The 27,189-nt window shown below is 32.1% G+C and overlaps 4 protein-coding genes across 5 annotated transcripts; 2 read left to right on the top strand and 2 right to left on the bottom strand.

The window, feature by feature from the left end:
- Positions 1–752: 752 nt before the first annotated feature.
- On the bottom strand, positions 753–5,526 carry LOC105111318 (RNA polymerase sigma factor sigB-like). The gene is made up of 7 exons (XM_011006632.1): positions 5,154–5,526; positions 3,984–4,129; positions 2,847–3,452; positions 2,311–2,541; positions 1,771–1,911; positions 1,389–1,589; positions 753–1,268 (listed from the first exon to the last, which is right to left on the bottom strand). The coding sequence occupies exons 1-7, from the start codon at positions 5,248–5,250 to the stop codon at positions 987–989; spliced, it is 1,704 nt and encodes a 567-aa protein (XP_011004934.1). The 5' UTR covers positions 5,251–5,526; the 3' UTR covers positions 753–986.
- Positions 5,527–8,602: 3,076 nt separating this feature from the next.
- On the top strand, positions 8,603–10,258 carry LOC105111319 (upstream activation factor subunit UAF30-like). Its single transcript, XM_011006633.1, has 2 exons — positions 8,603–8,955; positions 9,899–10,258. Exons 1-2 carry the CDS (start codon positions 8,680–8,682, stop codon positions 10,022–10,024), a joined length of 402 nt encoding a protein of 133 aa, XP_011004935.1. The 5' UTR covers positions 8,603–8,679; the 3' UTR covers positions 10,025–10,258.
- A 126-nt stretch (positions 10,259–10,384) lies between these two features.
- Positions 10,385–14,850, bottom strand: LOC105111321 (alpha/beta-Hydrolases superfamily protein). Of its 2 annotated transcripts, XM_011006636.1 has the most exons (8): positions 14,645–14,850; positions 14,371–14,543; positions 14,205–14,257; positions 13,355–13,469; positions 13,038–13,160; positions 11,318–11,489; positions 10,902–11,130; positions 10,385–10,794 (listed from the first exon to the last, which is right to left on the bottom strand). In XM_011006636.1, the coding sequence occupies exons 1-7, from the start codon at positions 14,753–14,755 to the stop codon at positions 10,945–10,947; spliced, it is 933 nt and encodes a 310-aa protein (XP_011004938.1). In that variant the 5' UTR covers positions 14,756–14,850; the 3' UTR covers positions 10,385–10,794; positions 10,902–10,944. The 2 variants fall into 2 exon arrangements, with proteins under 2 accessions (XP_011004938.1, XP_011004937.1); XM_011006635.1 differs by having other exon boundaries at positions 10,706–11,130.
- A 134-nt stretch (positions 14,851–14,984) lies between these two features.
- On the top strand, positions 14,985–24,567 carry LOC105111320 (tRNA (guanine-N-7) methyltransferase). Its single transcript, XM_011006634.1, has 9 exons — positions 14,985–15,589; positions 15,665–15,721; positions 15,833–15,908; positions 19,442–19,521; positions 19,665–19,714; positions 19,818–19,902; positions 19,999–20,097; positions 24,213–24,442; positions 24,482–24,567. Exons 1-8 carry the CDS (start codon positions 15,356–15,358, stop codon positions 24,435–24,437), a joined length of 906 nt encoding a protein of 301 aa, XP_011004936.1. The 5' UTR covers positions 14,985–15,355; the 3' UTR covers positions 24,438–24,442; positions 24,482–24,567.
- The last annotated feature ends 2,622 nt before the right edge of the window (positions 24,568–27,189 follow it).

Raw genomic sequence — 27,189 nt, forward strand, 5'->3', positions numbered from 1 at the left:
CAAAAAATTAATTTTTTCTATGCACTAATTTAAATACCAAAAGTACACTGAATTAACATTCATTGTATATTTGTCTATATATATATATATATATATATATATAACAAATTAATGATTTTATTTACTGATTAATGAAAAATTCATGATTAGATTGGATTTTTCACGGTTATGATCTTAAACCGGTGGAGTGATTGGGTTTTATCACTAATCCAATGAGTTCAAGGGATGACTTCCACGCTTTCCTGCGAAACAAGCTTCTTATGAAAATAGAAAGGAGAATGTCAAGTGAAAAAATAGTATATGGAGCAACATAAAATGTGTGGAGAGATGAGTAGAGCAGAGTATAGAATGTGGCTATGTGGTCGGTATGGCTTGCTTTATTGTTTTATATTATGTTATTTTTCTTGTATAAACTTAAATAAATTTATATAATAATCCAAAATATTTATAAATTTCAGTTTATCTCATAAAAATATCTCAAAATATCTGGTGAAGAGTAATATAATCATGAAAAATGCTTACAAGGGAGCTGATGGTAAGCGGAGAAAAATGAGTTATGGCTTGTAATTTGTTTCCTTTAAGGTGTCATGTGGGTGGGGGGCTGCCGTTACCGGAGAAAGGGAGACGTTCTACGATCAATGATTTGACTGTTTTTAAACTCGTTACTTTGCATTGTAAAGTGACCAGGCTATTGAAAACCAGCGCAGCCACCATGGGTTTAAAATTGCAAATTGAATTTCAAGATGGTAATAGCTAGAAAGATGGATTTAATATCACATGTAAGGTACATTGTAAATAAAAAATAAGAGGGAAGAAGCTTGGTTCAAAATTTCAGTTTCTATGCACAACTATTCTCTAATATTCTGAAACACAAGATTTTCATTACGGAAGAGAATGAAGACATGAGTATACACGAAAGACAAGCCCTTTTGATCCTTTGGCGGGTTAGGAGGTTCTGTGGCAATGCAGTTTATGGACGATGTGGTTTATGAAACCATGTACTGCCTCAACTGTTTGGTTCTGTTCTTGTTCTTTAGCTTTCGAAATGCGCTCAGCTCGATTTGCCGAACTCTTTCTCTACTGACACCCATCAACTCCCCAATCTCCTGCAACGTTTTCATCCTTCCATCCTCCATTCCAAATCTCCATCTGACGACCTGATTCTCCCTTGGACTGAGACTTCCCAGAACTTTCTCCAGGTCCTTTTTCATAAATTCCTTCATCAGCAGATCTTCTGCTGTTTCTGCTTCAGGATCTGCAGTCACTTCCTGGGGAATAAGATGCATAGAATTCTCAGCAAAACAAGTAATCTAAAAGATGCAATGACAGCTGCAAAAGTCTTGACAAAAGGTGCATGGCCAAGGCATTAGGAAACGAATGATACGGACCGAAAGTTTAAGATCCATGTTAAACCCCATCTTCTGGTCAAGAGATCTTGGGGCTTTTGGAGTTAGTAGTACAGCACTGAGCCTCTTCATCGAGAGCCCAGCTGCCTCTGCAACTTCTTTATCATCAGGATGTCTTCCATTTTCAGTATACAATTGTTTTCTAGCCTCCTTCACTCTATAAGTTGCATCCACCATGTGAAACTGTAAACTCAAAATATGGAAACCAAAATATTAGATCAAGAAATGTTTAGCACAGACAAGAGCTAGTGAGTTGTTCCCAAAAAGCATACACCTACTGCCTCACGTTTAAATCACATTTTTAAAGGCAAATTGTTTAAGCTAAGTCAGAGAAAGGACAACTGAGAGTTGAAGTAGAGCTTACTGGTAAGCGAATTGTTCTAGACCGATCTGAGAGTGACTTGCGTACTGCCTGTTTAATCCACCAGTGAGCATACGTTGAGAATTTGAAACCTTTTGATGCATCAAACTTCTCTGCACCTCGTACTAGGCCTCGGCATCCTTCCTGCAAGTAAACAAACAAGTTTTAGTCATTACTGCATAAAGCCAGGAATATCACGAGTTTCAATTTCTCTTTTCTTCTTTCTTGATTAGCTAGCTCTATTTATTGGGACCTTATGGGGTAGTTGGAGTATTACATAAGAAAATATAACAATCTGGGTATTTGGAGCTATGAAGGTGTGGCTAGGGAACATATTGTGTTTTCTTGCTTGTCCTTCTTGGCGTCTGACATTTGATGTATTGGGATACAGAAATATTTTGATGAATGTAAAGGAAACCATTGTGTTTTCTTGCTTGTGCTTCTTGGCGTCTGACATTTGGTGTATTGGGATATAGAAATATTTTGATGAATGTAAAGGAAAACCCTCAAACCCCGTTTGTTTATATACAAGGCAGTACACACCTGAACAAGATCTTGGAGATTCATCCCAGTTCCCTGATAATTTTTGGCAATTGAAATAACAAGCCGGACATTGGATTTTATCATTTTGTCTTTGCAAAGGATGCCATAGTTTATGCGCTTCCTCAAAGTTAACTGATCAACTCCAGCCGCAGCAGCCCACTGTGCAAAGCTGGGCTCACCTCCAAATCGCTCCTTCAGCTCCTCCTCAATCCTTTCAAGTTTTAGCAGGTCCTAGATGACATTAATAAAAAAAATGAAACATCAGAAATCTGACAAGATTGAATAAAAAGTATACAGATGCATAAAGAATTAAGTTGACAGACACTACCTACCCTATTTATCTCTGATTATACAATTTTCAACAAAAGGTCACATAATTCTTTTTTGGTTTTATTAGTTAAAGTTTTTCTAATTATCATTAGCATAAAAACTCATGTTGAAAGGTTCCTTAATCCCCCACATGACCTCGAATTCTCCAAAAAAAAAAAAACATTGTTCTTCAAATAACATTGTTAGTGGTTTATTCATAATCAGACCTGTATTCCTTCTGACAACTCCACTTCTTCAGTAGCGCTGAGAAGCCTGGAAGAGCTGCTGGCTCCTCTAAAAAAGCGCAATGGATCAGACTGGTCTACTTCTTGCAAGGGCACACGTTTTTTCTTGCTAGAAGAACCGGACTTCACGGATACAACATTTGCAGAAGCCTTTTCAGCTGCTCTTGCTCGTCTGGCTTTTCTTTCTGTTTGGCGCTTTGATCGCACAGCTATACCCTCCGAAAGCTGTTTTTGCAAAAGTGCAAGTTCTTCCTGTGTTGGTTCTAAACAATCATATTCTTCGGTTGGGTATTGCACGGAATAGTCTTCTCTTAATCTAGTTTCAGCTGACACGGAATCTCCTATTATATCAGCTCGTTCTTTTTCAGTAAGCAGAGACCACATTGATGAGAAGGAATCTGTTGTAGATGCTATTGGAATTTTTGTTTCTTTCTTCAGAGAAGAGTAATTCTTAGCCATTTCAGCTGCATCTTTCGCAACCTTGACAGCAGCTCTTGCAAGAGCAACTGCTTCAGCAGCAGCAGCAGCAATTACAGCCTCATCATCTGCGATAAGTGTTTCAGCGGCTAAACTAGTTTCGAAGGGTGGCTGCACACATATCAAAGTAGAAAATAGATTAAATTACCATATAACACTGGTCATCAATAGAATATATCAGAAACAAACTGACTGCAGCAACTACAGTATTGTAACTATGATAGCAAGGTCAACCAAAAGAGAAGATCATCAATAGCTTTAAAAGAAAAGAAATCAATATAATTTGAAAATCTGATTAGCAAGGCCCAAGATGAACAGTTGAAAATTTTCTGACAGTGGTTTGATTAGCAATAGAACAAAAAAAATAAGGCATGTAGGGAGCTTACTATTAACTTAGTAGACCTAAATTTGAGAAATTAAGGTCATTTATTTAATGAAATGAAAACTCTATGCAATGGCTAAAACAATGCACCACCACGTTCTGAGAAGCCTGTCTCCCAGCTTAATTACCAAATATAACAAATAACTATTATGGTTTTGTTGTGGAATAAGTAAACAAGTTTAATAAGCACAAATCGCTCCCCCCAACCCCCAATTTTAGGACTGGAAGTGCAGTAAAATCCCAGATAAAGCAAGGCTCACCTTCTTCTGTGGACCGATTCCCCCTATATAAGTCCACGGTCTGTTTGCAGAAATTGAATCTGAATGAGGTTCTAAAGAAGGCAATCTCAGCTTCTCCAGATCAAGCACCGCGGTTGATGGTGATGCAGAGGACAAAACGCATTGTGCTACGAAAAAAAAAATCAATATAGTCTTAGAAATGACTGCACTCCGTACAATAATCATGTTCCAGATAATCTCGAAGAATTTAAGCTGTTAAGTTAGGTAATTGTGTATAAAAGTATAGCAACTTAACAACAGCCCTCGAGTAAATATTCTATATGGATGCAACAACATCAAACTAAAACCAGGAACACAGATTCAAACAAATGGTAATACCGCCCACATACAAACTACAGTTGCAAAAAGTTAAGCGAGAAAATATCAAGTAGATGCTCGCTAAACTTGCAAAACAGTGCAAGGAAATTCAAAAGAAAGCACACTAAGTTTTTCTCAAACGATGAGCATAAATTATAAATATTTGGTGACTTCATGTGGCCATAGGAATACTATTAGAATGTGTCAATTTTGCATTGGATTGGATTTTCTAATCTGGAGTTCTTGAGAATAGAATCCATATCGCTATTCGTTAATGTGAATACACAATGGTGAGAGCAGCAATGGTGAAACAAAATAACTACAGATAATTCCAAAGAAAACCAGAAAACACCCATCTCAGTTCAAGCTGAAACAAAGACATGTATTGAGGATACCCATCATAACACCGAAAAACCACCACAATTCTTAAGGAAACAAAAATGTCGAACAACATAAAATTAAAACCCGCCCATTTCAGTTCTGCTATCAAACATAGCATTTGTCATAAGTTGTGAACAAAAAGGAAAAAAAAATATAATCTTCCAAAAATATTACTGAAAGCCAAGACTTTCATTACTCGGTGGCATTCAAAAAACATAAAACAAAACAAATATCCATTTCAGTTCTGATAGAAATAAGAGCATTCAGAATTGCTCCGTGGTCAAAACAAAGAAATACCCAGTCCAAGTATGGTCAAAACAAAGGCATTTGTGATAAAATATCAAGAAATGAAAATAATAAAGCAAACAAACAAAACCCATTTGAATTGTAACTGAAACAAAGGCATTGGTAAGTAAGCAATGAAGGGGAAAAAAATGCAACAAAGCAACTCACGGAGTTGGGTATGGTTGGTGCCGTGATGTTGGAGATTTCTAAAATGTATAGAGAAAGTGTCTGGCTGGCACTTGAACTGTGGCAGTAAACAAGACATTCTCTGCTGCTACTACTCTACTGCTACCAGCTATAACTACTATAACTGTCTGTTTCTTGTATCATTCAACGCAGTGTTTTTTCTAGAAAGAAATACTCCATGAAAGAGCTGTCTTCTTATCTGCTTTATTTCGAAGTTTTGGACTTTAAAAGGCAGAGAGAGTGAGAGAGAGAGAGACGAAGAGTGAGGTGTGGTGTTATTTGCTGGTAGTGTGGTGATAACATGAAAGGATAAGGGGAGAGCGGCTTCCTGCGTTTGCCTGCTGGCGAGAGATAGACAAAATGAACCAGTCCAATTTTATGTATTTATACTTGTTCTTTTTTTTTTTGTGGAAAAGAAAGTCTACGCTTAATTCCCTAATAACATATTAAACAAAAAAAAAAAGAATTGTAGATTATAATAGATCTTCACGGTGTTTTTTTATTCTTTTCAATCCTTCGAGTTTTTTCACTGTTTTTTTTTTTTTTTAATTTGACTCTTTCATATTAATAAGTTGATTTGTGTTTAAAGTTGATGATTTATTTTGATTGGTTTAATGTTAGGTTCATATTTGATTTAGTAAAAAAAAAATTATTTAATTTATTTAAAATAATTAAAGCTTTAAATATCAAATTTAAAATTGAAAAAAAAATGTTAAACTTTTTATCTCTTATAGTTTTTTTATAATGTTTTTAACTCTTCATCTTAATTAAAAAAAGTTAGTCAAAGCTCCAAAATAAATTATTGAATTGGGTTGGCTTTTCAATTTTAAAGAGATTAAAAGCTAGTTTGAGTTAATTGATGAATTTATTGACTTTTTTTAGGTTTTAGGTTTTTTTAAGTGAGATAATGATTAAAAATAAGTTTTTTTTTATTAAATGGATCAAAACTCGATTTTCCTAAAAATTATGTATTATCTTATTTGTTTTTTTTTAAATAATTAGATAACGTGTTTGCATTTTCACAGCATATCTTTTTTTTTAATGTGTGTAATCTAAGCATTTAGGCTATGTTTTGGAATAATTTTTTATTTTTTTCATTTTTAATTTAAATTTATTAAAATTAAGTGATTTAAAATATATTTATGATACTAACTTATTAGATAATGTTCACTTTTTACTTGGTTTTTTATAGGATTTTTTTTACAATGTCAAAGCACTCTTTTTGTATAGCACTTCATTCTTTTTTTTCTTATATTTAATTAGATGTCTTCCCTCCTTATGCCTTAAAAAAAATATTACAATAATTTTTACAAGACAGTGCTATAGTGATGTGTTGTTCTTATATATTTTTTCAATATGCTCACATTGGAATTAATAATACAATGTACATTGGATGATAATAGTTGATTTGGATAACACATTAAAATTAAAATTAAATAAAAAATACAAACTAAAATAATTAGAAGTTTTATTGTTTCATTTAATGTATATTATCTCACCTGAGCAGGAATGTGGAATGCTTTGAAGAATCCATAATGTTTTTTTAATTGTTCATAATGTTTGGTTTGGTTCTTGATATTGTTTTATTTTCCATTCTTGTAGTTTTTAATTTTAATATTTTAGCTTTAAAGCTTCATTTATCTGGTATTTTAATTTTAAAAAGATGAGAGATAAGAGATAGATTAATTAAAAATAAAGAGGATAGAGAAAAAAATTTATTGATCATATTTTATCCATAAAAAATTCCAATTTTAATGCTAATGAATTTGCAATGAAGTTTGATGGTGGTTTGGACCTTAATCATAAAAAAAAACAAGATTAAAACCCAGAAAATTTTATTTAGATTCGGTTTAATTTTAATTAATAAAATTAGTTAAATGGTGCTTTAAAGTTAAAAATAACCCTGATGAGATTTTTAAGATGTTTTTTAAATAAATAATGTGTCTTAGATGTTATTTATTTTTTTTAGATAAAATATTTATTTGTTTCTAAAAAACTATTTTTAAAAAAATTATTTTCCTCGTTTTTTATATGTAATAAAATTTAGAAAAATAGTTTCTCCTAAAAAAAAGTAACCTTACAAAATAAAATTATTTTTCTTTTCTTACATAAAAAAAAAAACCTCTCTCTCTCTCTCATGTTATTGGTAACCTTATCAAAACACTTCTCTCTCAAAATGAAAAATATCTAAAAAAAACTCATCAAAATATTTTTATTTTATTTACCATTAACTAATTTTGGCTTTTTCAATGTGAAAAAAATATATTTTAAGGTTTTAAAATAGAAAAATATTAATAAATTTTACTTAAAAGATATTCAACAAGACCACGTGTCTATAATGTAATATTAAAAATATTTATATAGTTACATTTTATTAAATAAATGTGATATAATATTTGTTTTTTAGCATTGCACTTTTTATATTTTATTTTTCTATTATAAGCAGTTAAATAATTATATTTAAATTTTATGCATGTTCGATAAACTTGAAAAAAAATATTAATAAGTTATTTTCTAACTTATTTTTTATAATATAATCAAATACTAAAAAAGATATATCAAAATCACACTTGTTTTTAACTTAAATACAGAATTTATCATGAAAATAATTCATGAATTTTTTTTTATATAAAAGAGAGAAATACAGCTTAGTAACTATTGAATAATTAATTTCTTAATATCTTATGTAGTAAAAAATAGCAAATGTTTTATTTTTATTTTTTACTTGTGACAAAGTTCACAATTAATTTTATAATATTTTTTTTTTTATTTTTTTCATATTAAATATAAAAAACTAATAATAGTTTCAAATTAAAGAAAACACGTAGTCTTAATAATAAATTACTTGTCAATAATAGCGAGAGTTATAAAAAGTCCATGTATTTATCTCTATGTCTCACTAGTATGGGCCTAATTGTGTTCCACCCTAGACTGGATTCAAGAGGCCCACTAAAACAAAGCAGAGTAACCCGGCCCACAATTAAGCCCAATAAATCCAAAATCAAGAGTTGATATGATGCAGCGACGTCTCGTGGACTGTGTATTTGTTAATAGAGAAAGTGAGAAACCTCAAATGTAGTCCCAAGAAAATATAATCTTTATCATTTGCATCCCTAATCTATGCGTATTATCAATTAGATCCCAAATATCTCCTTCGTTTCGCAATTGAATCTTTTTTTGACAAGTCTAATTTTGGGTAAAATATGCAGTAAGACAGCGTCGATTTAGAGAAAAATCGATGGAAAAGTTAAAGAACACGATGGTGTGCATATTTATGCACTGAAATGGCATCTATTTGCCGATGAACATTGAAAAAAGAAGAGACACTTGGGACTTAATGGATAAATTTAACAGTATAGGTACGTAAGTGTATATTGGCTTGGGACTAAATTAGGTGTCGCTGGTTAATTAATGCAAGTATACAACCACTACCGTCCTTGGAAAATCACACTCTATAGTTACTTCTCTCAAAAACAGAGCTGTAGAGAGAGAGTGAGAGAGAGAGAGAATGTCGTTTGCAGCATCTAGGGTTTTCAAGGCCTGTAGGGCACTCTCGGCTCCAGCCAAACCTGCTACGGCTTCCAAGACCACGGTAGCGAAGCCGAAGCCTAAGGCAAAGGCAAAGGCAAAGGCAACTTCTACGACGCCAGGAACACCCCGTGGAATACTCAAGCCAAAGCCTGTCTCTCCTGTTCTCGGTGACTTCTTAGGTGGGGTCCCTGAGTCTTCTCGCGCTGAGGCTGTGAAGAAGATCTGGGCCCACATCAAGCTCCACAATCTCCAGGTCTCCTTCTTGATCATTTCTTAAATCTTTGTTAAGAGCCTGGCATTGTAGTATATAAGTTTTTTTCTGGTTAGGGTTTCTCACTCATGTTCCTTTTAAATCCTTTTTCTTTGTATTTTTGTTAAACCCTGAGCTTTTGTTACTTGCTATAAAGGCCTTGCTGATTAGGTTTTTTGTCTGTTTTTTTGTGTGTTTTTTGTGTTTCTTAAACCCCAATTAGACTAGCTTTGATTTTTGTTCTTTTGTTTTTTTATGCAGTATCGTGTAAACCTATTATCACTTTTTTTTTAATCTTTAATACCCTAGTGGTACCTCGCTTCGTTTGTTTATTCTTTGTTTTAGGGTTTATAATCATCTTTTTTTTAAGGAAAACACTCATGCTTGTTACCTGCCTCTGAAATTGGTTGTGGGTGGTTTGACGGTTAAAGGAAAATTAGATTAATAATTTCTTTTGTGATGTCTAGCATGTTTTGAAAAATCAGGGGCATTTGTAGACAAGACTTTTTCACTCGTTTTTAATTGTTGGTGTTGGCTTTACAATTTGGATCTAAATTCAGTTTTTAATTGTTGGTGTTGTTGGCTTTACAATTTGGATCTAAATTCAGTTGTGGCTCTGTGAACTGGCTAGATTCTTTTGGATTCTGGCATTTGTTTGTTAAAAAGGATTATCACCATGCTTCTCCCTCCTACCGTCTCCTTTTCTCCTTGTGTTTTGTGATTGTTTATGTGTCTGTAATAGAACTCATGAATTCAACATCAGGACTTGTCCCATTGTGTGTAAATTGTTGTAAGATGTTTTTCAGGATTTGTTTTATTAACTTTTTATTCATGAGGTGTTCAAATCAAAATAGATATGACAAATGGCTTTATTTAGTACATGCATGTAATTGGATATGCTTTGATCGGTAAATATTGAAATATGTGAATGTGTTTTTTCCTGCAGAACCCCACTAACAAGAAGGAGATAATTTGTGATGCAAAGCTAAAGGTCCTATTTGATGGGAGAGACAAGGTTGGATTCTTGGATATAGGGAAGTTGCTGTCTGCTCATTTTCCGAAGGCTGATTAACTTCAGGATTTAGGGTTTAGGAGGGTGGCTTGACTCTTCATGGAGCAAGCTCTTGATGACTTTATTGTTGAATCATTTGCTTGTTTTATATTTGATATTTGCCCTTTCTGTTAAGAGCCAAAATGTTTGTTGAATTGCAACTTAACTAGTTCTTAGCTGGACATGGTGTAAAATTGGCTAGCAATCATGGTTTCATCATATCTCCTCATTTCTTGTAATATCATTTTGTTTTAATTTTAGCTTATAACTCTGATAACGAGCTCGATCTCAAACAAATACAAACAAACAATCACGCAACTCATGCTCTGGCAGTGGATAAATTTGTTCATGAAGGGAGACCATTGATGAAGCAATGACAAAGGCAAAGGTGGGGCAGAATACCACAAATCTATAAACAAGACTAGCCATGTTTATATTGCAAGTCAAATCTAGTAGACTGAAGCAGGTGTAAAAGAAGTTCGTTCCTTGTGAAACACTTCAGGTTTGTCTTGTCAGTTTGGCAATGACATCAACTTCGAGATATGTTTGTAAGAAAAATGTGAATCTGCAAATCTTCAACAAGAGCTGCAATAAGCCACCCGTTAATATGGATTGGTTGGACAGACGAGATGCAATCTCACTGGATCTGGATGTCGGGCAGTTTAGAGCATGGGCCGTAAATGCTGTTAAGTAATCAAAATAAACTAGAAGAGGACCGACACTCGCTATCACTGAGGTAAATCAATGTCCCAAGATACAGGAGCAATTGAATGCAAGTTCAACAGAGGAGACTGAGACAACAAAAAGGAGGAGAAAAGGTAGAGTTAAAACAGATTGAATGTTTTGTCGACTAACCAGACTCCGAAAGAATTTTTGTACTAGCAAGTTTGTTGATTACTTGGTATTACGCGTTCAACTGGCCATTGCCTTCCCTTTCAAGTTTAGTTGAGGAGATGATGTATCCATTGCTCCACAACAGCGGGGGAACCGTACCATGGTCTCATTTCATCATCTGAACCAACCGGTGAGTGGTAAACTCCGTCCAAGCTAATGTTGAGCGCGCCATCCAGATGGGCTGACACCTCTGGCACCACTCCATCACCCCATACATCTGCCTGCCCACATACCTGACAAAGTGCAACATGTCAATATCAGCACTTTCAAGCCAAAATTCTGGTCGTCGCTTATTACAAGATGAGAGCTAGTACGAGGAAAATGTATTTCCAGCTCAGGTTACAGAAGATATATGGTTGCAACAGAATCTCTGGTTTGCTAAATGATTTGTTGATTTGCCATACATGCAATTGAGTTTACCTGCTTATACCCTTGCCCAGCAAAACGAGCACGAAATCTGGGTGCAGTAGAAGTTGAATTGCCCATATCATTTACAAGTACAGCCTCTGCAGTTGGTTGATCGTTCTCAACAGGAATCATCGTTTTAGCTTCCACATTTGAGTCCCCCAAGAAGCGGGCCCCTTGAATATACCTGCAGTTTTATCACAGGTTCAAGGAACTTCTCACGTTTGTCTTGACTGCGTATATCGTTTGGTTGTTTCATAATTACGGAAAATTCTATAGAATGATTTCTGCCTTGTTGTTACCAACAGTCTCGTTGACAAACGCTGCCTTGAAAGCTTCTTGGTGTGTGTATTCGTAAGTGGCTATTTAAGCAGATGTTTTGGAGCTAATGCCCATCTCAAGTGCCATGGCAAGTAAGATTCACCTATAACTAGGTAAATGTGACTCCTTCAAACAAACCATAAATTTTTGCTTACCTTACTCTCTGCAGAATCACATTACACTAGCTTTGCCATGATATGAAATTAAAATCAATTAGAAAATTAGAAAGAAATACTTTTATCTTTCAAAGGAAAAGAGGGATTATCTAAGCAAAGCTTCCACTTTATTTGTTGTGATTTTTATGCTCTTAACATTTCCCTGCTCATTGGGATATCATCGATTCTTTCTGTCACAAGAAACACAAACTTTCATCTGCCCTGTAACCACTCAAAAGATTTGGTGTTTCATCTTTCATGAGTTCTATCAAATATGTACGTTATTAGATTTCACTGATTCCACAAAAACTGCTATTCAAGGCACTGAAGATATTCAAAATCATGATTCGACACTGAAATAACAAGAACTTGTTGTTTGAGTAATTGCAGAAGTGTTGGCGAACAATAAGCACTTGAAAATGAAATGACAGTGCCAAGTGCCAATTGCAAGTTGTGTGATAGAAAGGTGTTTTCTCTACATTATTTCATTATTTGAGAGTGAAATATGTTGGGAGAAAGACCTGAAAGCATAGCAGAAATGGTGGCGTGAAGAAATGTTTATTTTAAACAGGATCGAATTCATCTTCAGCTTGTACAGGCTCTTTGATCGTCATCTTAGTCCATGCACTATAAATACATGTTCCCATAATGAGGATGGAAAGGATATTATCGTGATCTTAATGAGGATGGAAAGGCTATTCTCTCTTTGGCTTCCTGGTGTTAAATTGCTTCCTAATAGACCATTTTCAACACACAATTTGAAGACTGAGTTAATGGGGATAGGTTACTTTTGACTTTTGAGAATGGGTGGAAGGACTTAGACGAGAAGTACAGATGAAGTTTTCAGATTTTGACTCACAAGATGAATTTCTTTGTATATTACTTTTGGATCGGCATTTCCTCGAGGAGGAATACAAAAGGCAGAAAGGTGGATATAGGTAACTAAGTCTCATGCCATAACAGAAATGAACCCGGCTTATGAAAGATTAATCATTTTGTCCGCATAGCAAAATGTGAAATCTCAAGGCCTGGTTCCGCAGCAGGAAAATAAATATTCATGTTACTAGGTAATAATGACATATTACAGCTTATATTCTTTAACGGAAAAAGGACACATCAAGCACTGACAGAAAGATTTCTTTCTATTGTGAACTATAAGGAAACAATTAGACTCATGATGCAGAAAAGTGATGCATGAAAATCTTGAAAAGACAAGTAATTTGGGAAAAATATAAAGAAGTTCTGGTTTGTGATTTTACCTCCCTGCGATGCATACATATCTCAATTCAGGAGTATACACAGCTTTCATGCAATGTTTTTCAACATAATCAAGGAGACCCCTTGTTTGATCAATGACCCCTGGCACGCCTTTTGGAGGTGGCCTGAAATGAAAGATAAATAAAACACGAACCAAGAGCACACTCAAGTGAAGTTAAGCTCTTGCGAAGAGAATGAATTGAGTTATTCATCAACAATGTAGCTCTCAACTAAGCACAGAAAACATTAACAAGATATTGAACTGAGCACATCCAAGAGCCATTAGGAGGAACATAAAAATATGAAACTGATAACCTACAAGTGGGGAGTACCAAGAGTCAATAACAAGGAGACATCTAACTGCCCAAATTCTTCCATGTAGACACGTGCAAGCCATCCTCCTGCTGAGTGACCAATCAAGGACAAAGTCTGACCTGAAATAAGATGTTTTAATGTGTTTTACATGAAGTTACCCTTGAGGCATCGGCAGCTAATGGCAACTCCGATGGAGAATTATAGCCGAAAATGACATGGGAAAGGGATTGGAGACACAAAATGTAAGGGAATACCCAATGAAATTCTCCATTTCTAGAAACCTTCAATGGTTTAACAGCGGGTAGGTTGCGTGATAATTCTAATTGTTTATCCGGGCAAGATTCTCTGAAAACTCTTCTAAATACTAACAGTTTTGTAAAATGTTTCTGATATAAGCATGGATGATTACAATCAGATGCTGCGTTGAAGTTGAACTTTCACTCTGTAACTACGTCCAAGACAACATATTCAAGAAGTTTTTCTAGTGGACATTGATCTTAATTTTCCTTTCAGATAGCAGGTTTATCAACTGTTCTAGAGAAACCTTTCAACCTGGACTGCCCAGGACATTATTTATAAAAATGGTTGAAGTCGACCAGCAAGTTAATTAGTGCATGCATGTTTAGGGGCTCAAGATTTCACTGCTTAATTAGTCAAAGCAATATGTTCAACCATGATTGCTGAAGATCATAATTAGAAGAGCGCTTATTATCTAAAACAGAAGAAGAAATAGTCAATTAGAAGAAAGCTTATTAACTAAAACATAATCAATTAAGTCATCTATAGCACAACATAAACACCAAATATCGCAATATTGCAAGCAGTAGCCAATTAGAGCTAGGCAAAGACAATACCTTGTGCCAGCTCCTTTGCCTCTTGGACAGCCTCATCAATCCTCTTCAGATACCTAGACGCATCATATGAAAGAAACAATTAACGGGCACTTCTAAAATCCAATCTGGATTGCATTGCATCAGTTCAAAACCCCAAAAGTCCAGTAATTCAATTCACTTCACTTACCAATCAAGAACAGGCCGAGGCCTAAGAGTGCCACTCCAGTAGTTTGGATCCACCAAACCTGCAGCATTCCTCAGCCAATCAAACCTTGATACATTAGCTACAACTGTGGGTACCCCATACTCTCGCAATGTCACCTCCAACTTCTGATAGTCCCCTGTATTGTTCCCTAAGCCCTGAAACAATCGAATACTACTTAGTGCACTCTATATTCCAAGCACGTGCGTGCATACATATACATACATAGAGACAGAAAGAGAGAGAAGGAGAGAGTAACCGGAAGAATGACAGCAGGCCGGATGGTGGTAATGGTAGAAATGGGGTTGGTAGGAGAAGGGGAGCAACGGGGTTTGAAAAAGGATGGTGACAAAGCCATAGCCATACCCATATCCTCTTACAGTTTATTATGGTCACTACTTAACTGCTGCTTTTTTTGACTGTTGAATGGTGATGCCTAAGCATGATTATGGGCCGCACTCTCAACACCAGCAATCCTCTACCATTTATAACCAATGGGATCCTGTCTTTTTTTTTTTTTTTTCTTTTTTTTTTTTTTGTGTGGCTTTTGTCTCCAAAAACTAACCAATGGCGCTTTGTTTGGCTGGTTGGACCTCTTGTTTTCTACTTGTGGGCTGGGACATCTTTGCACTGGCTAGGGATGTCCTTCTTCCTAATGAAGACTGAAGAGGATAATTGGGCATCAACATCTATTTATCAACAAATCACTTTAAGATTTCTTGATATGAAAGTGGTCATGCCATTTCATATAGTTTGGAATTTTAGTTTAATCAAGAATATAAAATGTAATATTTCAAATCATGGAGACAAAAAAAAACAAGAAGAACTAGAGTAATTTTTCTAAAATAATAATATAAAAAAGGCGAAGAGAAATTAAAATTCACAGGGGCTGAGTTGATCCGGATCTTAAAATACAGGCCCGAGTCCGGCCATATAAAAGATAGTGAGTGTTGTAACTAAAGCAGGCAAGATGGCGGCTTCACTTGGTTTGCACTGCCACCACTACCATGTTGCAGCAGCAGCTAATCCACTACGCAAAGCCGCAAAGCAAGCTCTATCTTCTCTAATACTGAAACCTTCAAAGCCTCATCATCACCATAGTTGTTGCTATAATAGTGATAGTGTTGGTGCCAAAGAAATTAGAAGCCCAGACTTGGTTGCTTTGGAGTATGCTGACCTTAATCTTTCTGATAAAATTTCCGGGGTAAGAAAAACATTCTTCTTTCACCCTTTAACGCTCATACACTAGAATATGCTGTTTAAGGAATTGTTATGGCAGGAATTGGGTCATGTAAGAATCAGGCAACATGTAAATCCTTTGAGTTCCTCTTTCTCTGTGAGTAATTAGAGCTTGTTCATTTTTATGTTGTGGCTTTAATTCTTGTAAAATCACCCTTTGGGTATTCTCTCTTTATAATTACTATTGCTGGATATATGATTTTGGTAGGTGCCTGCACAAGTGCCTGATTGGAAGGAAGTTTTCAGGGACCCAACATTGCCACTCATGGTTGATATTGGAAGTGGTATGTCCCCCTTTATCTTGTAATGTGCTGGTAATTATTGCTAATTAGCATTGGCTTTGTAACTTAATTTTTCTTTGGCTAATCTAAGCAATGACAATTTTTGGAAATGGATATTTTCTTGGTCGTAAGAGAAGGAACAAGAGTTATCATTTAGTGATCCTTATCTTCAGTTGCAGAACATTAGTGTATGAAGTATTAAACCATATGAATAGTAATTGGTGTGAAAAAGTCAATGGGATATTTGGTGTGGGTGGAACACTGGGGTATTCATGGAAGAGAATATATGTTCATTTTGCTGTTATGAAATGGTGAAAAATGCAATTTGTCTCATACTTCCGTGAATTCTATTTTTGAAATGATAAAAATTCAATTTGGATGCAAGAACACTAGACAGGCATGGAAATAATTTGGAAAATAAGGCCTTTGGTAGGCTACAATGGTTACATATATTATGAAGGCTCGTGCAAGTACATTTACCATTCATATTGTTGATTCTCTGCTATTCTAATCTTGATTTACCAATTTTATCTGACTTGTAGCGGAAATGAGTCTTAAAGCCTTTTGGAGATAAAACTGAGTAATTTCACAAGAGTTCAAAACTGTGGAGGAAGACAATCTGATGGTGGAGAATGTCTGGGTGTAAGAGTAGACTTTGGTAGTTGGGGTTTTCTTTCTGCTCCTTTTCCCCCCCTATGTTGTGAGTCAATAAAAAGGTCAAATTTTCAGTCGATTGATGAAAGTGTGAGGCTCTAGGGAAGCATGCGGAAGAACTCTTAAATAAATAACTTTAGGTGAAACCATGCACCTTTCCCTTTTTTAATCTTCTTACCTGGCTCAGACTTAGATAGCATAAAAACTTTGAAAGGTAGTGTCCTAGTTTGTGAAACTATTTAGAACTTTTTAGGAACATCAAATCTAAGTTAATCTTGATGATATTTTAAATGCTTCATTGTGGACATATGGGTGGTCCTGTACTTGTGTTGTTAGGTCCAGTTGAAGCTGGCTGTATACTTTTATCTTGGTTCCTTCCTTCCTTTCTCTCTATTCAACATCAGGTTGGGTATATGTGACCCTTATAATCATATTTTAACACCCTGGTGTCTTCAGTGCCTTAATAAGAAAAGAACCACCCAATAGTTCTCTCTAAGATGGCATCCCACAGTAGTTAGTTGATACCATGTCTTTTCAAAGATTGACTTAGACTGCAGAGTTAAGCTGATACCATGTCTTTTCAAAGATTGACTTAGACTGCAGGTTACACTATGCATATATCTAGATTGTTTCAATTGGGAAACAACTTTATCAGAATTGTATGAAATCTAATCAAGGTAATGCTTTTTTAGGTTTTAGGTCACTCTGGACCAGGTGAAAACTTGTTCTACCTTTATAACACAGCCTTCTTGCTTCTGAAAAGCAATCACATTTTTCCTAGATTTTTTAACCCCATTGAAACTTTTATTTCTGAATGTTCATCCTTCAATTCAGCCTTTTGTCAGTCATTTAGTAATAAGAATTGGTTTGATGGAGGTAGATTAGATGCTTCTGAGTTTACAGATAAGAATAAGAACAAAAAGATTGTAATCAAGAAAAAGAAATTCTGATAGGATTAGTAGGGCCATGTGTTCCCCTTCCTATACAGTATAAATATAAAGGAATGTGGTCAGGATATACCTGCAACAATAGAATAATCATCCTAGGAGTTTATGGACATGATTGACAAGGCCAAGCTTGAAAAGAAATTTGCAGAGAAACCTGAAAGCATCTCATATGAAGCCTGAAGTTACTGTTTTCTTATTTAAATTATTTTCCTAGTTAATTTTGAATTTTAATTATTTGTTTCCAACTCAATATAGAACTTTTAATTTAATTTATATTTTATTATTTATGAATCCTAATGTTAGATGAATTCTATTAATTAGAAATCATTTTCTATAAAAGGTTTTAGTTTTAATTAGAAATTCTTTCCTATAAAGGATTTTAAGACTAATATAAATAAGAATGTCTAATTTATTTTATGGAGATGAAAGACTATCATTCAGATTTAATAAAATATCATAGAATTTTCTCTAGATTTCTCTATAGTTAGGTTTGTAACCTTAGAGCTTGAGAATTCTACTTTTATCTTTGCTATACACGATGTCAGGTGGTATCAGAACAAGATAACATCCAAATTGATGGCGAACTAGTGGAGGAGTAGATGAAAACCATCTTCATGACGGTGATCAGGGGATGTAGGTTGCTTGTGATTAGCTAGATTGTCATTTAGTAGTGATAGCAACTTTAAAGGGTTGCAAATTGAGTTTGGCGACATCAATGCCAAATTTGATGAGTTTACAACTAGGTTTAAGGCACTAAGATTACTCGCAAACAAGAACTGAGTAAGATGAGAGGCATGCGTTGGGGATGATGTCCGCCCTGTCTTTAAACAAGTTTATGCAAATCCTCGTGGTCAGTATCACCACGAGTATTCATCTAATGAAGAAGATTTATTTTCACTGATATGAGGCACAAACATGAATTGTAAAGAAAAGAAAAACGTGTTTGGAGACATACCTTGGGGTCAACCTGATCTTTGATCTATACATGTACCATAAATTAAATTTTAAAGTTCATAGTCAAAGAGATGCTACTTCATGAATAAGTTAGCTATAATATTATATTTGAAGTATTTGTTCATTTGAGGTGAAAGAGTTCACTTTTTTATAGATAATCCGAGGATGAGTTTCCTAAAGTGGGGGAAATTGACACAAAACAATTATCCCTAAAGTTTATGAACTAGATTGACAAGGCCAAGCTTGAAAAGAAGGTCGCAAAGAAACTCGAAAGCATCCCATACTCGTAAGCATCTCATATGAAGCCTAAAGTTATTGTTTTCCTGTTTTAATTATTTTTCTAATTAATATGGATTTTAATTGTTTGTTTCCTACTCAGTTTAGAACTTTTAATTTAATTAGTATTTTACTATTTAGGAATTTTAATACTAAATAGATTCTATCAATTAGGTAAGTTTTAATTAAGAATTCTTTCTTGTAAAGGATTTTAGTTTTAATTATGGATGTCTAGATTATTTTATGGAGATGAAAGAATATTATTAAAATTTAATAAAATACTAGAGAATTTTCTCTAGATTTCTCTACAGTTAAATCTATAACTTTAGGACTTAAGAATCCTAGTTTTATCTTTGCTATATACTGTGTCAAATTTTGCATGAATTGGTTGCTTCCAAGTCCATTCCAGGCATTTGTACTTGGCAATCTCTTAACGTATAGTGGACACTGGAAAGTTTTCCTGCACTCCATGCTGAAGCGGAAGGAAAATTATGTGGTCTACTCATAACATTAGTGGCTATTTTCTAGTACTTGCTCCTCTTTTTAAATGATAGTCTTGGCCTTCAGAATATGGTGGATGTATTATCATTAATATTCTTATTTGTTATCACTGTTAGTCAAAATACTGGTAGTCATAATACAAAAGACAAGTAGAATACATCTGTTTCAATATGTACATACCTAACAGCTAAGTAAAATTCCCAGGGAGTGGCAGATTTCTCATTTGGCTTGCGAAAAGAAATCCTGATTCAGGAAACTATTTGGGACTTGAAATAAGGCAGAAAGTATGTGAATGAACTCCTTGATGACTTGTAATTCACTTCAGAATTCTTCTGATTATTTGATGTATATTTACTTGATCTATTTTCTTTTTTTCTCCAAGTATGGCTGCTTGTTCTTATCTGGTAATGCTTTTATCCCTTTTCAGCTGGTCAAGCGTGCGGAATTTTGGGTAAAAGAGCTGGCTCTTACTAACATGTAAGTCTTTTGTAGTCGAAACGGATTTCATGCTTGATGGAGAAGAAAAATTGCAATGATATTTTGTTGGCCATTGATGATGGATAATTTGAACTTACTGCAGACATTTCCTATTTGCAAATGCTACAATATCTTTCAGACAACTGGTTCTCTCATATCCTGGACCCTTGATGCTAGTCTCAATTTTGGTGAGTGAAATCTTGGCACCGGACCATTCAATACCATGCTAGATGACTTAGTTCAGAGTTACGCCAGAACAGTAATTGACCAATAATTTTATACAGTGTCCAGACCCTCATTTCAAGAAAAGGCACCATAAAAGAAGGGTTGTGCAGAAAACATTAGTAGATAACATCATCAGTCATTTAGTTCCTGGAGGGAAGGTATTTGTTCTAAATATTCACTCATTTACATGAAAGGTTAACATCTTAATTGCTTGACATATAGTTTTCAACGTCAATGGTTTTTCCTTTAAAAGGGAAACTGTTTCTTTGTTTCCTTTGAGGAGAACTTGACAATATGTCTTTCCCCTCAATAATGTATAAAATTAGAATATTATTTATCTACTACACTCACAACAGTAGAACACCCTGATCTCTGAAAACAAATCAAATACTGTACTGCTATTCTCTTGGGTGACATGGAAGCCGAAATTGCTCAGAGAAAGTATTGATTTGAATTTATAAGCCATTTATGAGGACATTTTTTGATCATTTTTGCTGATGTGAAATGATATCCTTGAAATTGGATAGGACTTGGTCGTGATGATTCTGACTTGATTTTTTAAGTGGTAGATAAAACAGTTAAGGCAGTACTACGTATTAGTAATGAAAATGAATTATGCGATCACAAGATTAAAATGTCAACAAATATTGTTTGTTTGTATGTGTGTGTGTGTCCATTCTTGTCTTGTGATCTTGAAGAAAGTTGTTTGTTTGTTTGGGGAGCAAGTGTTTTCATAAGGGAAAGTGAAGGAAAACAAGATTAAAATGTCAACAACTACTGTTTGTTTGTTAATGGGTTTTATTCGATGATATGAGTTTTATTCAGGTGATTTGAGTATTTATATTGCCAGAAAATGTAGATTGTGGTTGAATTGTTTTTTTCTATTTAATTTTATGTTTTTGAATTAATTTAGAGGTATTTTGAGTTGATAAATGAGTTTATTATGGTACTCAAAATGTTTATTAGGTGTTTTTAAATTAAATAAATTAAAAACATAATTTTAAAGTCTGAAATACTCTAACTTGATTTTTCAATCATCTCACTTGGCTGGAATTAGGCAAGTATATGATATGTTGTCTATTATTATTATTAAAAAAAAGAAAAGAAATGGATGTCATTTTTTAAAATAAGAGAAGACAAGCCCACCCATATCTAGTCTTCTTTCTATTAGGGAAGGCTCTTATGCCAGGCTCCTTTCTTTCTTTCTTTTTTTTCAGATTTAAATACACAATAAAAAAATTTAAAATGTATTTTAATTATTATTCAATTTTTTTATGGTTCTCAAATATTATTATAGAGTTTTATGGAAATGTTAACAATTTTTCTAAATTATTATGTAGCTAATATAAAAAAAGCTCATGAATATTCAATTAAAATAAAATTTATCTTTAAAAAAATTAATAGATTTTTAACATAATTTTATCATATTTTATTAATTTTCATTTTGTCTTTAATCACATACAAAATACTTAGACAATATTTTAATATTTTTTAAAATTCACTTTTAATATTATGATAGATTTTTGTTTAGAAAATCATGTTTGCAATTCAAAAAACATTTTCATTGAAACAACTGAGAGATGCATTAATAAAAAAATAAAGTTTAGATTAAAGTAATACATTTTGTCTACATATTTCAAATGCCTAGAATTAAAAAAAAAAATATTTATTTTTATTGTTGCTGTATTTTATGAAAAAAAAAAAGTACTCCTAATAGAAAAATTATGACATTGTTCTTAAAAAAATTATGATTTTTTTATGATGGTATTATCAATTATTTGATGGATAATTATATATCAATCTGATATATAAAAACTTATGATAATTTCTCATTAATATTGAATGTAAATAAAATATTTTTTTTCTTTATTTTTTCATTATAAAAATTTTATATAGTTTTTTCAAATTTATTTTTCATATATTTTTTTTTGTAGTTGCAGAAAAATAATTGATTTATAATTTTTACATGTTAAAGCTTGTTTTCACTATCATAATGAGTTTTTGCTTAAAAAACAATATTACTCATAAAAAGAGATGTTTTCATCAAAATTAAAAAAAATGAATGAATTGAAAATTTTAGTTTATTTTATTAAAAATACATGCCTTTTCCTTTTTATTTTAAATCTATATAGTTTTTCCCAACTTTTTTTATTGTTGTTTTTATTAAATGAACTATATTGCTATTAAAAAAAAAAATTTTGTTATATGAAAAAACAATTGAAAAATACATTTCTTCTATCTGTTGTTTTTCTTGCAAATATATATTTTATAATCATTTAATTAATTCAAAAATATATTCTCAAAAATAAGGTTATTAAACCCAATTATAATGGGTTGGTTTACCCAGTTAGGTAAATTAAAATATTTTTATTTCAGTATTTTTATAAAAAAATATTAAATTATATTGTTTTTAAAATATTTTTTTTTCTCAAAAACAAGTTAAGCTGCGTCATCTGCGCTAGCTCCCATAAGATTTGCTCTAAGATTTGACAAGGCCTGGTGAGCGGGTGAATGGGTCACCAAGATATATCACTAGACTTGCCCAGTTTAATAGCATTAATAAAAAAAAATTCTGTTGTAGCGTGCGAGCAATTGACTTGTAGTTTCCTACATTGGAAGGCATCTTTGTGTTTTTGTACACTGTATAGGGACATGGAGAGATGCTAATTCTTTTTTAAAGAAAAATATTAGCAAATGATCATTAACAAAAACTAAAAACGGTAAATTCATTTTTCATCTCTTCAAATGGCATGGCTTACCGAAACAGTGATTTGTTTATATATATTTTTTAATTTTATTATTTAATATTTGAGTTTAATTTGAGCTTTGTATTTTTTTTATTTATTTTTTATAAAATTATTTTAATTTCATAACGCAAGTAGCGAGTATGATAGGTTAACTTTGGTCAATAACAATATTTTTTTAATCATTTATCAATTTTGTTTTCAATTTTATTTTTCAACATTGTGTTGGTTGGAAATTAGATTTTATAATTTATTTTTATTTATTTTTTATAAAATTATCACGGTCTCATGATTTAAATCTTAGGTTTATGAGGTTATCCTGATTGACTTAAGTTATTTTTTTTCTTTTTTAATTGATTGTTTGTTCAATTTAATCCTTAAACATTAAGTTGATTAAGAATTGAACTTCATAATTTGCTTCGATTTATTTTCTACAAGGTTTTTCTGTTTTCATAACTCGAGTAGCAAGTTTAGTGGGATAACCTGAGTTGATTCTGGTTGTTTTTTTGTTATTTTATAATTGATTTTTTTTTTCAATTTCATTGTTGAATATGGGTTGATTGAGAATTATGATTCATAATTTATTTTAATTTTTTTTATATAAGATTATTATAATTTCATGATCTGGATAATGAGTATAATAGGTTAACCTGATTTGACCTGGCTCTATCTAATATTTTGTTGTCTTACTATTTTTTAAAATTATATGTTTTAAATTTTTTCAAGTCAAATTATATTTCTACTAGTTTAGTTTGTTTTGGACCCTTGTCACCAATTGACATTAATCAACCCCACACTGATTTTTTTGTTTTAAATTCTACTAACACCTGAATATATATATATTATGTGCATAGAAATTTAATCCGACCATTAGTATAGCTCAGGTGAATAACCTAGCAGCTACTGATCATCATTTGTCCGACAAGTTCTACTCATCATTGATTCCAGATTTGGAAGTTATATGCTCCGGTGGCCTACTCTGTTATGCGTTTCAGTCTATCTACATAGCAATACATCATTTGAAATGGTATTTCTAAGCAATGACAATTACATATGGAAAATATAGGATCCATTTTGTGGGAAAAGATGACTCCTTGGACATAATTAATGGTGCTTAAATAAACTATAAACTAAATCAGAAAGGCTTGTACTCATAATTGCTTCCAGTGTTAAACCAGTTCATTTATCATATGAGAAAGTGGATCATTTTTTGTTTATTCTTCTTTTTGAAAGAAAGACATCAGTGGGATAAGTATATTTCACATGAACCATCTTGCATCTATCCTGTATCAGAACACTGGTTAGTCACTTATCGAGAAGAGTAATGCTACGAATACTTTCTTGTTCTTACACTTGAGCTTTCCTTTTCTCTCACTCCTTTTCTTAGTTATTGAAAGTTGAGCTTCCTGAGCATGTAAGATTGGGAAGTAAGTGGAGATGCATTTAAGGCTTTATTCTTATAAAAACTCCACAAATTTCCAAGTTTTAGTCATGTTGATGGGGTTGCATTTGCTTTTATGATTGAACAGGTTTTTTTGCAGTCTGATGTGCTTGATGTGGCTCTGCACATGAGAAGCCAATTTGATGCGGAGTCGGACGCGCTTCAGCACCTCGATGAACTTGACCCGAGTGTACCCTGTGACAGTGATGGATGGCTACTGGATAATCCATTGGGAATCAGGAGCGAAAGAGAAATCCATGCTGAATTTGAAGGAGCGAAAATTTACAGAAGGTTGTACCAGAAGAGGAAATAATTAAGTAAGCTGTATTGACGAACTAGTTAATGTTGGAACCATAAAAGTAAGCTGTTTTGACGAACTAGTTAATGTTGGAACCATAAACACAGCCGAAACGATAAATTTAAAATTTTTATTTGAAAATTTTAATATCTTGTTAAATAATTTAGAGTTATTTAAAATGTAAGTAAAATTATATAAAAGCTAAATTTTTTTAACATTAAATAATTATTTCAAAGCTAAGTTGTCATAAACTATAAATTAAAATGTTATGTCGTTTTTGTTTGTGCGTAGTACATAAAATAAGAGACATAATATTTTATTTCTTGAAAAATCCTATAAATAACAAAGTATTAATTTGCCTGGTGAATAATAGCATATGTATTATTTAGGATAAGTTTTAAAATTTATTTAATCAAGTTTCTATTTGATTATTTTTTATGTTTAAAATTATAATTTCTTGTATTAATTACATTATAATCTTTGATTTTTAAAAATATTTTACAAACAAGTCACACTTGATTAATAATTGTAGTTTGATTTCATAATCTTTGATTTTTAAAAATATTTTACAAACAAGTCACACTTGATTAATAATTGTAGTTTGATTTCTAATTAATTATTTTTATATATATTACTATTAAGTTTCTTGATAAGTTGAATCAAATATAAATCATAGTTTTAAATAAAATAATAATTAATTATTTTTATATATATTATTATTAAGTTTCTTGATAAGTTGAATTAAATATAAATCATAGTTTTAAATAAAATAGGATTAGATAAATTAATTTATTATCAATTATTGATTTATAGTAAAAGATCAAGTAATGTCTAGCAACGTGTCATGATCCCTTAAATTTTAAAAAAATTATAAGTAATTTAATTTAATTTTTCAATAACTAGTTTCTTAATATAATTTTTACCTCTTTATCAACAATGTCCTGATTGAGACATTACATCAAAGGATAGAGTACATCTACTTTGTCAAATCATATTTATTCCCAACACCATAATCATTAATTATTTGAATAAGATTTGAAATTATTTTCAAATCTCATTTCAACTTACACAATACAATCAATATTATTTAAGAGCACATGAAATATATTTTTTTTCTAATTTATATAGGGTAATGAATCCTTTCTTAATTGCTTAAATATTTTTATATAGTTCATGGTATACTTGGTATATGCTTGTTTGTTACCTTTGATCATGATAAAGTGTAATGGGATCAAATCATAACATTATCTATATAAGATAATTTAGTGATATTAAGTTTAAGGATCATTTACACAATTATCACGTGAGCCTTTCCATATATACACTAGATTTCTCCCTATGAAACTCTTATAACAGTCAGTTTAATGTATTTGTTATCTGACAGATACTTACATATTAATTCTAGATATTTCTCGTACCTTAACTTATGAAAGAGCATGAACTAAGAACATTTAAAAACAATACTTTAATGCAATGTGAATCTCATAATTATAACAACCTTGTAATTTTATGAAAATATTATTGTCTCATTAATTTTATCTTTATTTTATATTCATTAATCAAATATTAGATGAATAGTAAAGATAAATAAATTTTTTATTAAAAATTAAATATGTTTATATGAACAAAGTCAATGTTATAAGATATATACACTAACAATTAACAAGGCTTTTCTTAGTTTGGTGGGATTATTTAAAGCTAGCTTGGCATCAATTATGTGGTATGGTATCATACCGTGAGAATAAATTTGCTAGACTAATGCCTTTTCCAAATGACCTTGGAAGAAAAAGGGAAAAAAATTTATCCATAAAAGAAGATCATCTGGTATGGTATCATACCGTGAGAACAAATTTGCTAGACTAATGCCTTTTCTAATGAACTTGGAAGAAAAAGGAAAAAAAATTTATCCATAAAAGAAGATCATCCAAGCAAATCTGTTCCATACCGAACAAGATATTTCATAGTAAAAACCAATTAAACTCCATATAATTATTTTCCCTTTTTGTTCATATACATAGGAAAAAGGGAACTGGTTTGGATTATATAGTTTAGTATCTTAAAACAAAGAGAAATTAGGTTTTTGTTGTCAAAATATATTATATTATATTAGACTCGTGAACAAGGATGATTAGTTTGTTATGAAAAAAGCATACAAAACATAAAAGATTATTCGAGCTAATCTTAAAGTGCATATAATTTTAAATATATGAACATGCAAAATAAAACTCAAAACAAACATGCATATAATAAAAAGAATATTAGCATGCATACTAAGAATATATCCAAACTTACAATATATATAAGATCAAAGTTCTAACATGCATATTGATAATAAAAATAATAATACTTAAATTGAAACAAAAAATGATACTTGTTAAAGTATTTTAAAGGAATGAGATTTTTTTGTCAATAATAAATCGTTTGTCCTTAAAACTTTATTATTCCTCACTTATGTAATTATGATATTTGCAATATGTCTCTCAAGATTCTAATAATACCAATTTAATTTAGATGCACTTCTAAACAAAGTTTTTAAACCAAATAAGAAAAAACTTAAATATCTCTCAATAAAGTATCAACCTAAGCTCTAGATTTGAGAGGGAAAAAAACATAAAAAAATAAAAACACTAAAAATAAAGTGAGAAAAGGTGTGAAAAAAAATCTAAAATCCTTAAGTTAAAAACTCTTCATTCACCCATTTTCTTAAAGTGATTCCAAAAGGTTGAATAATTAATAAGAATTAATTTCTATAATTATTAATATTTGA

The sequence above is a fragment of the Populus euphratica genome, unplaced genomic scaffold (genome assembly GCF_000495115.2).
Source record: "Populus euphratica unplaced genomic scaffold, PopEup_1.0 scaffold291.1, whole genome shotgun sequence".
Lineage (NCBI taxonomy): Eukaryota > Viridiplantae > Streptophyta > Magnoliopsida > Malpighiales > Salicaceae > Populus > Populus euphratica.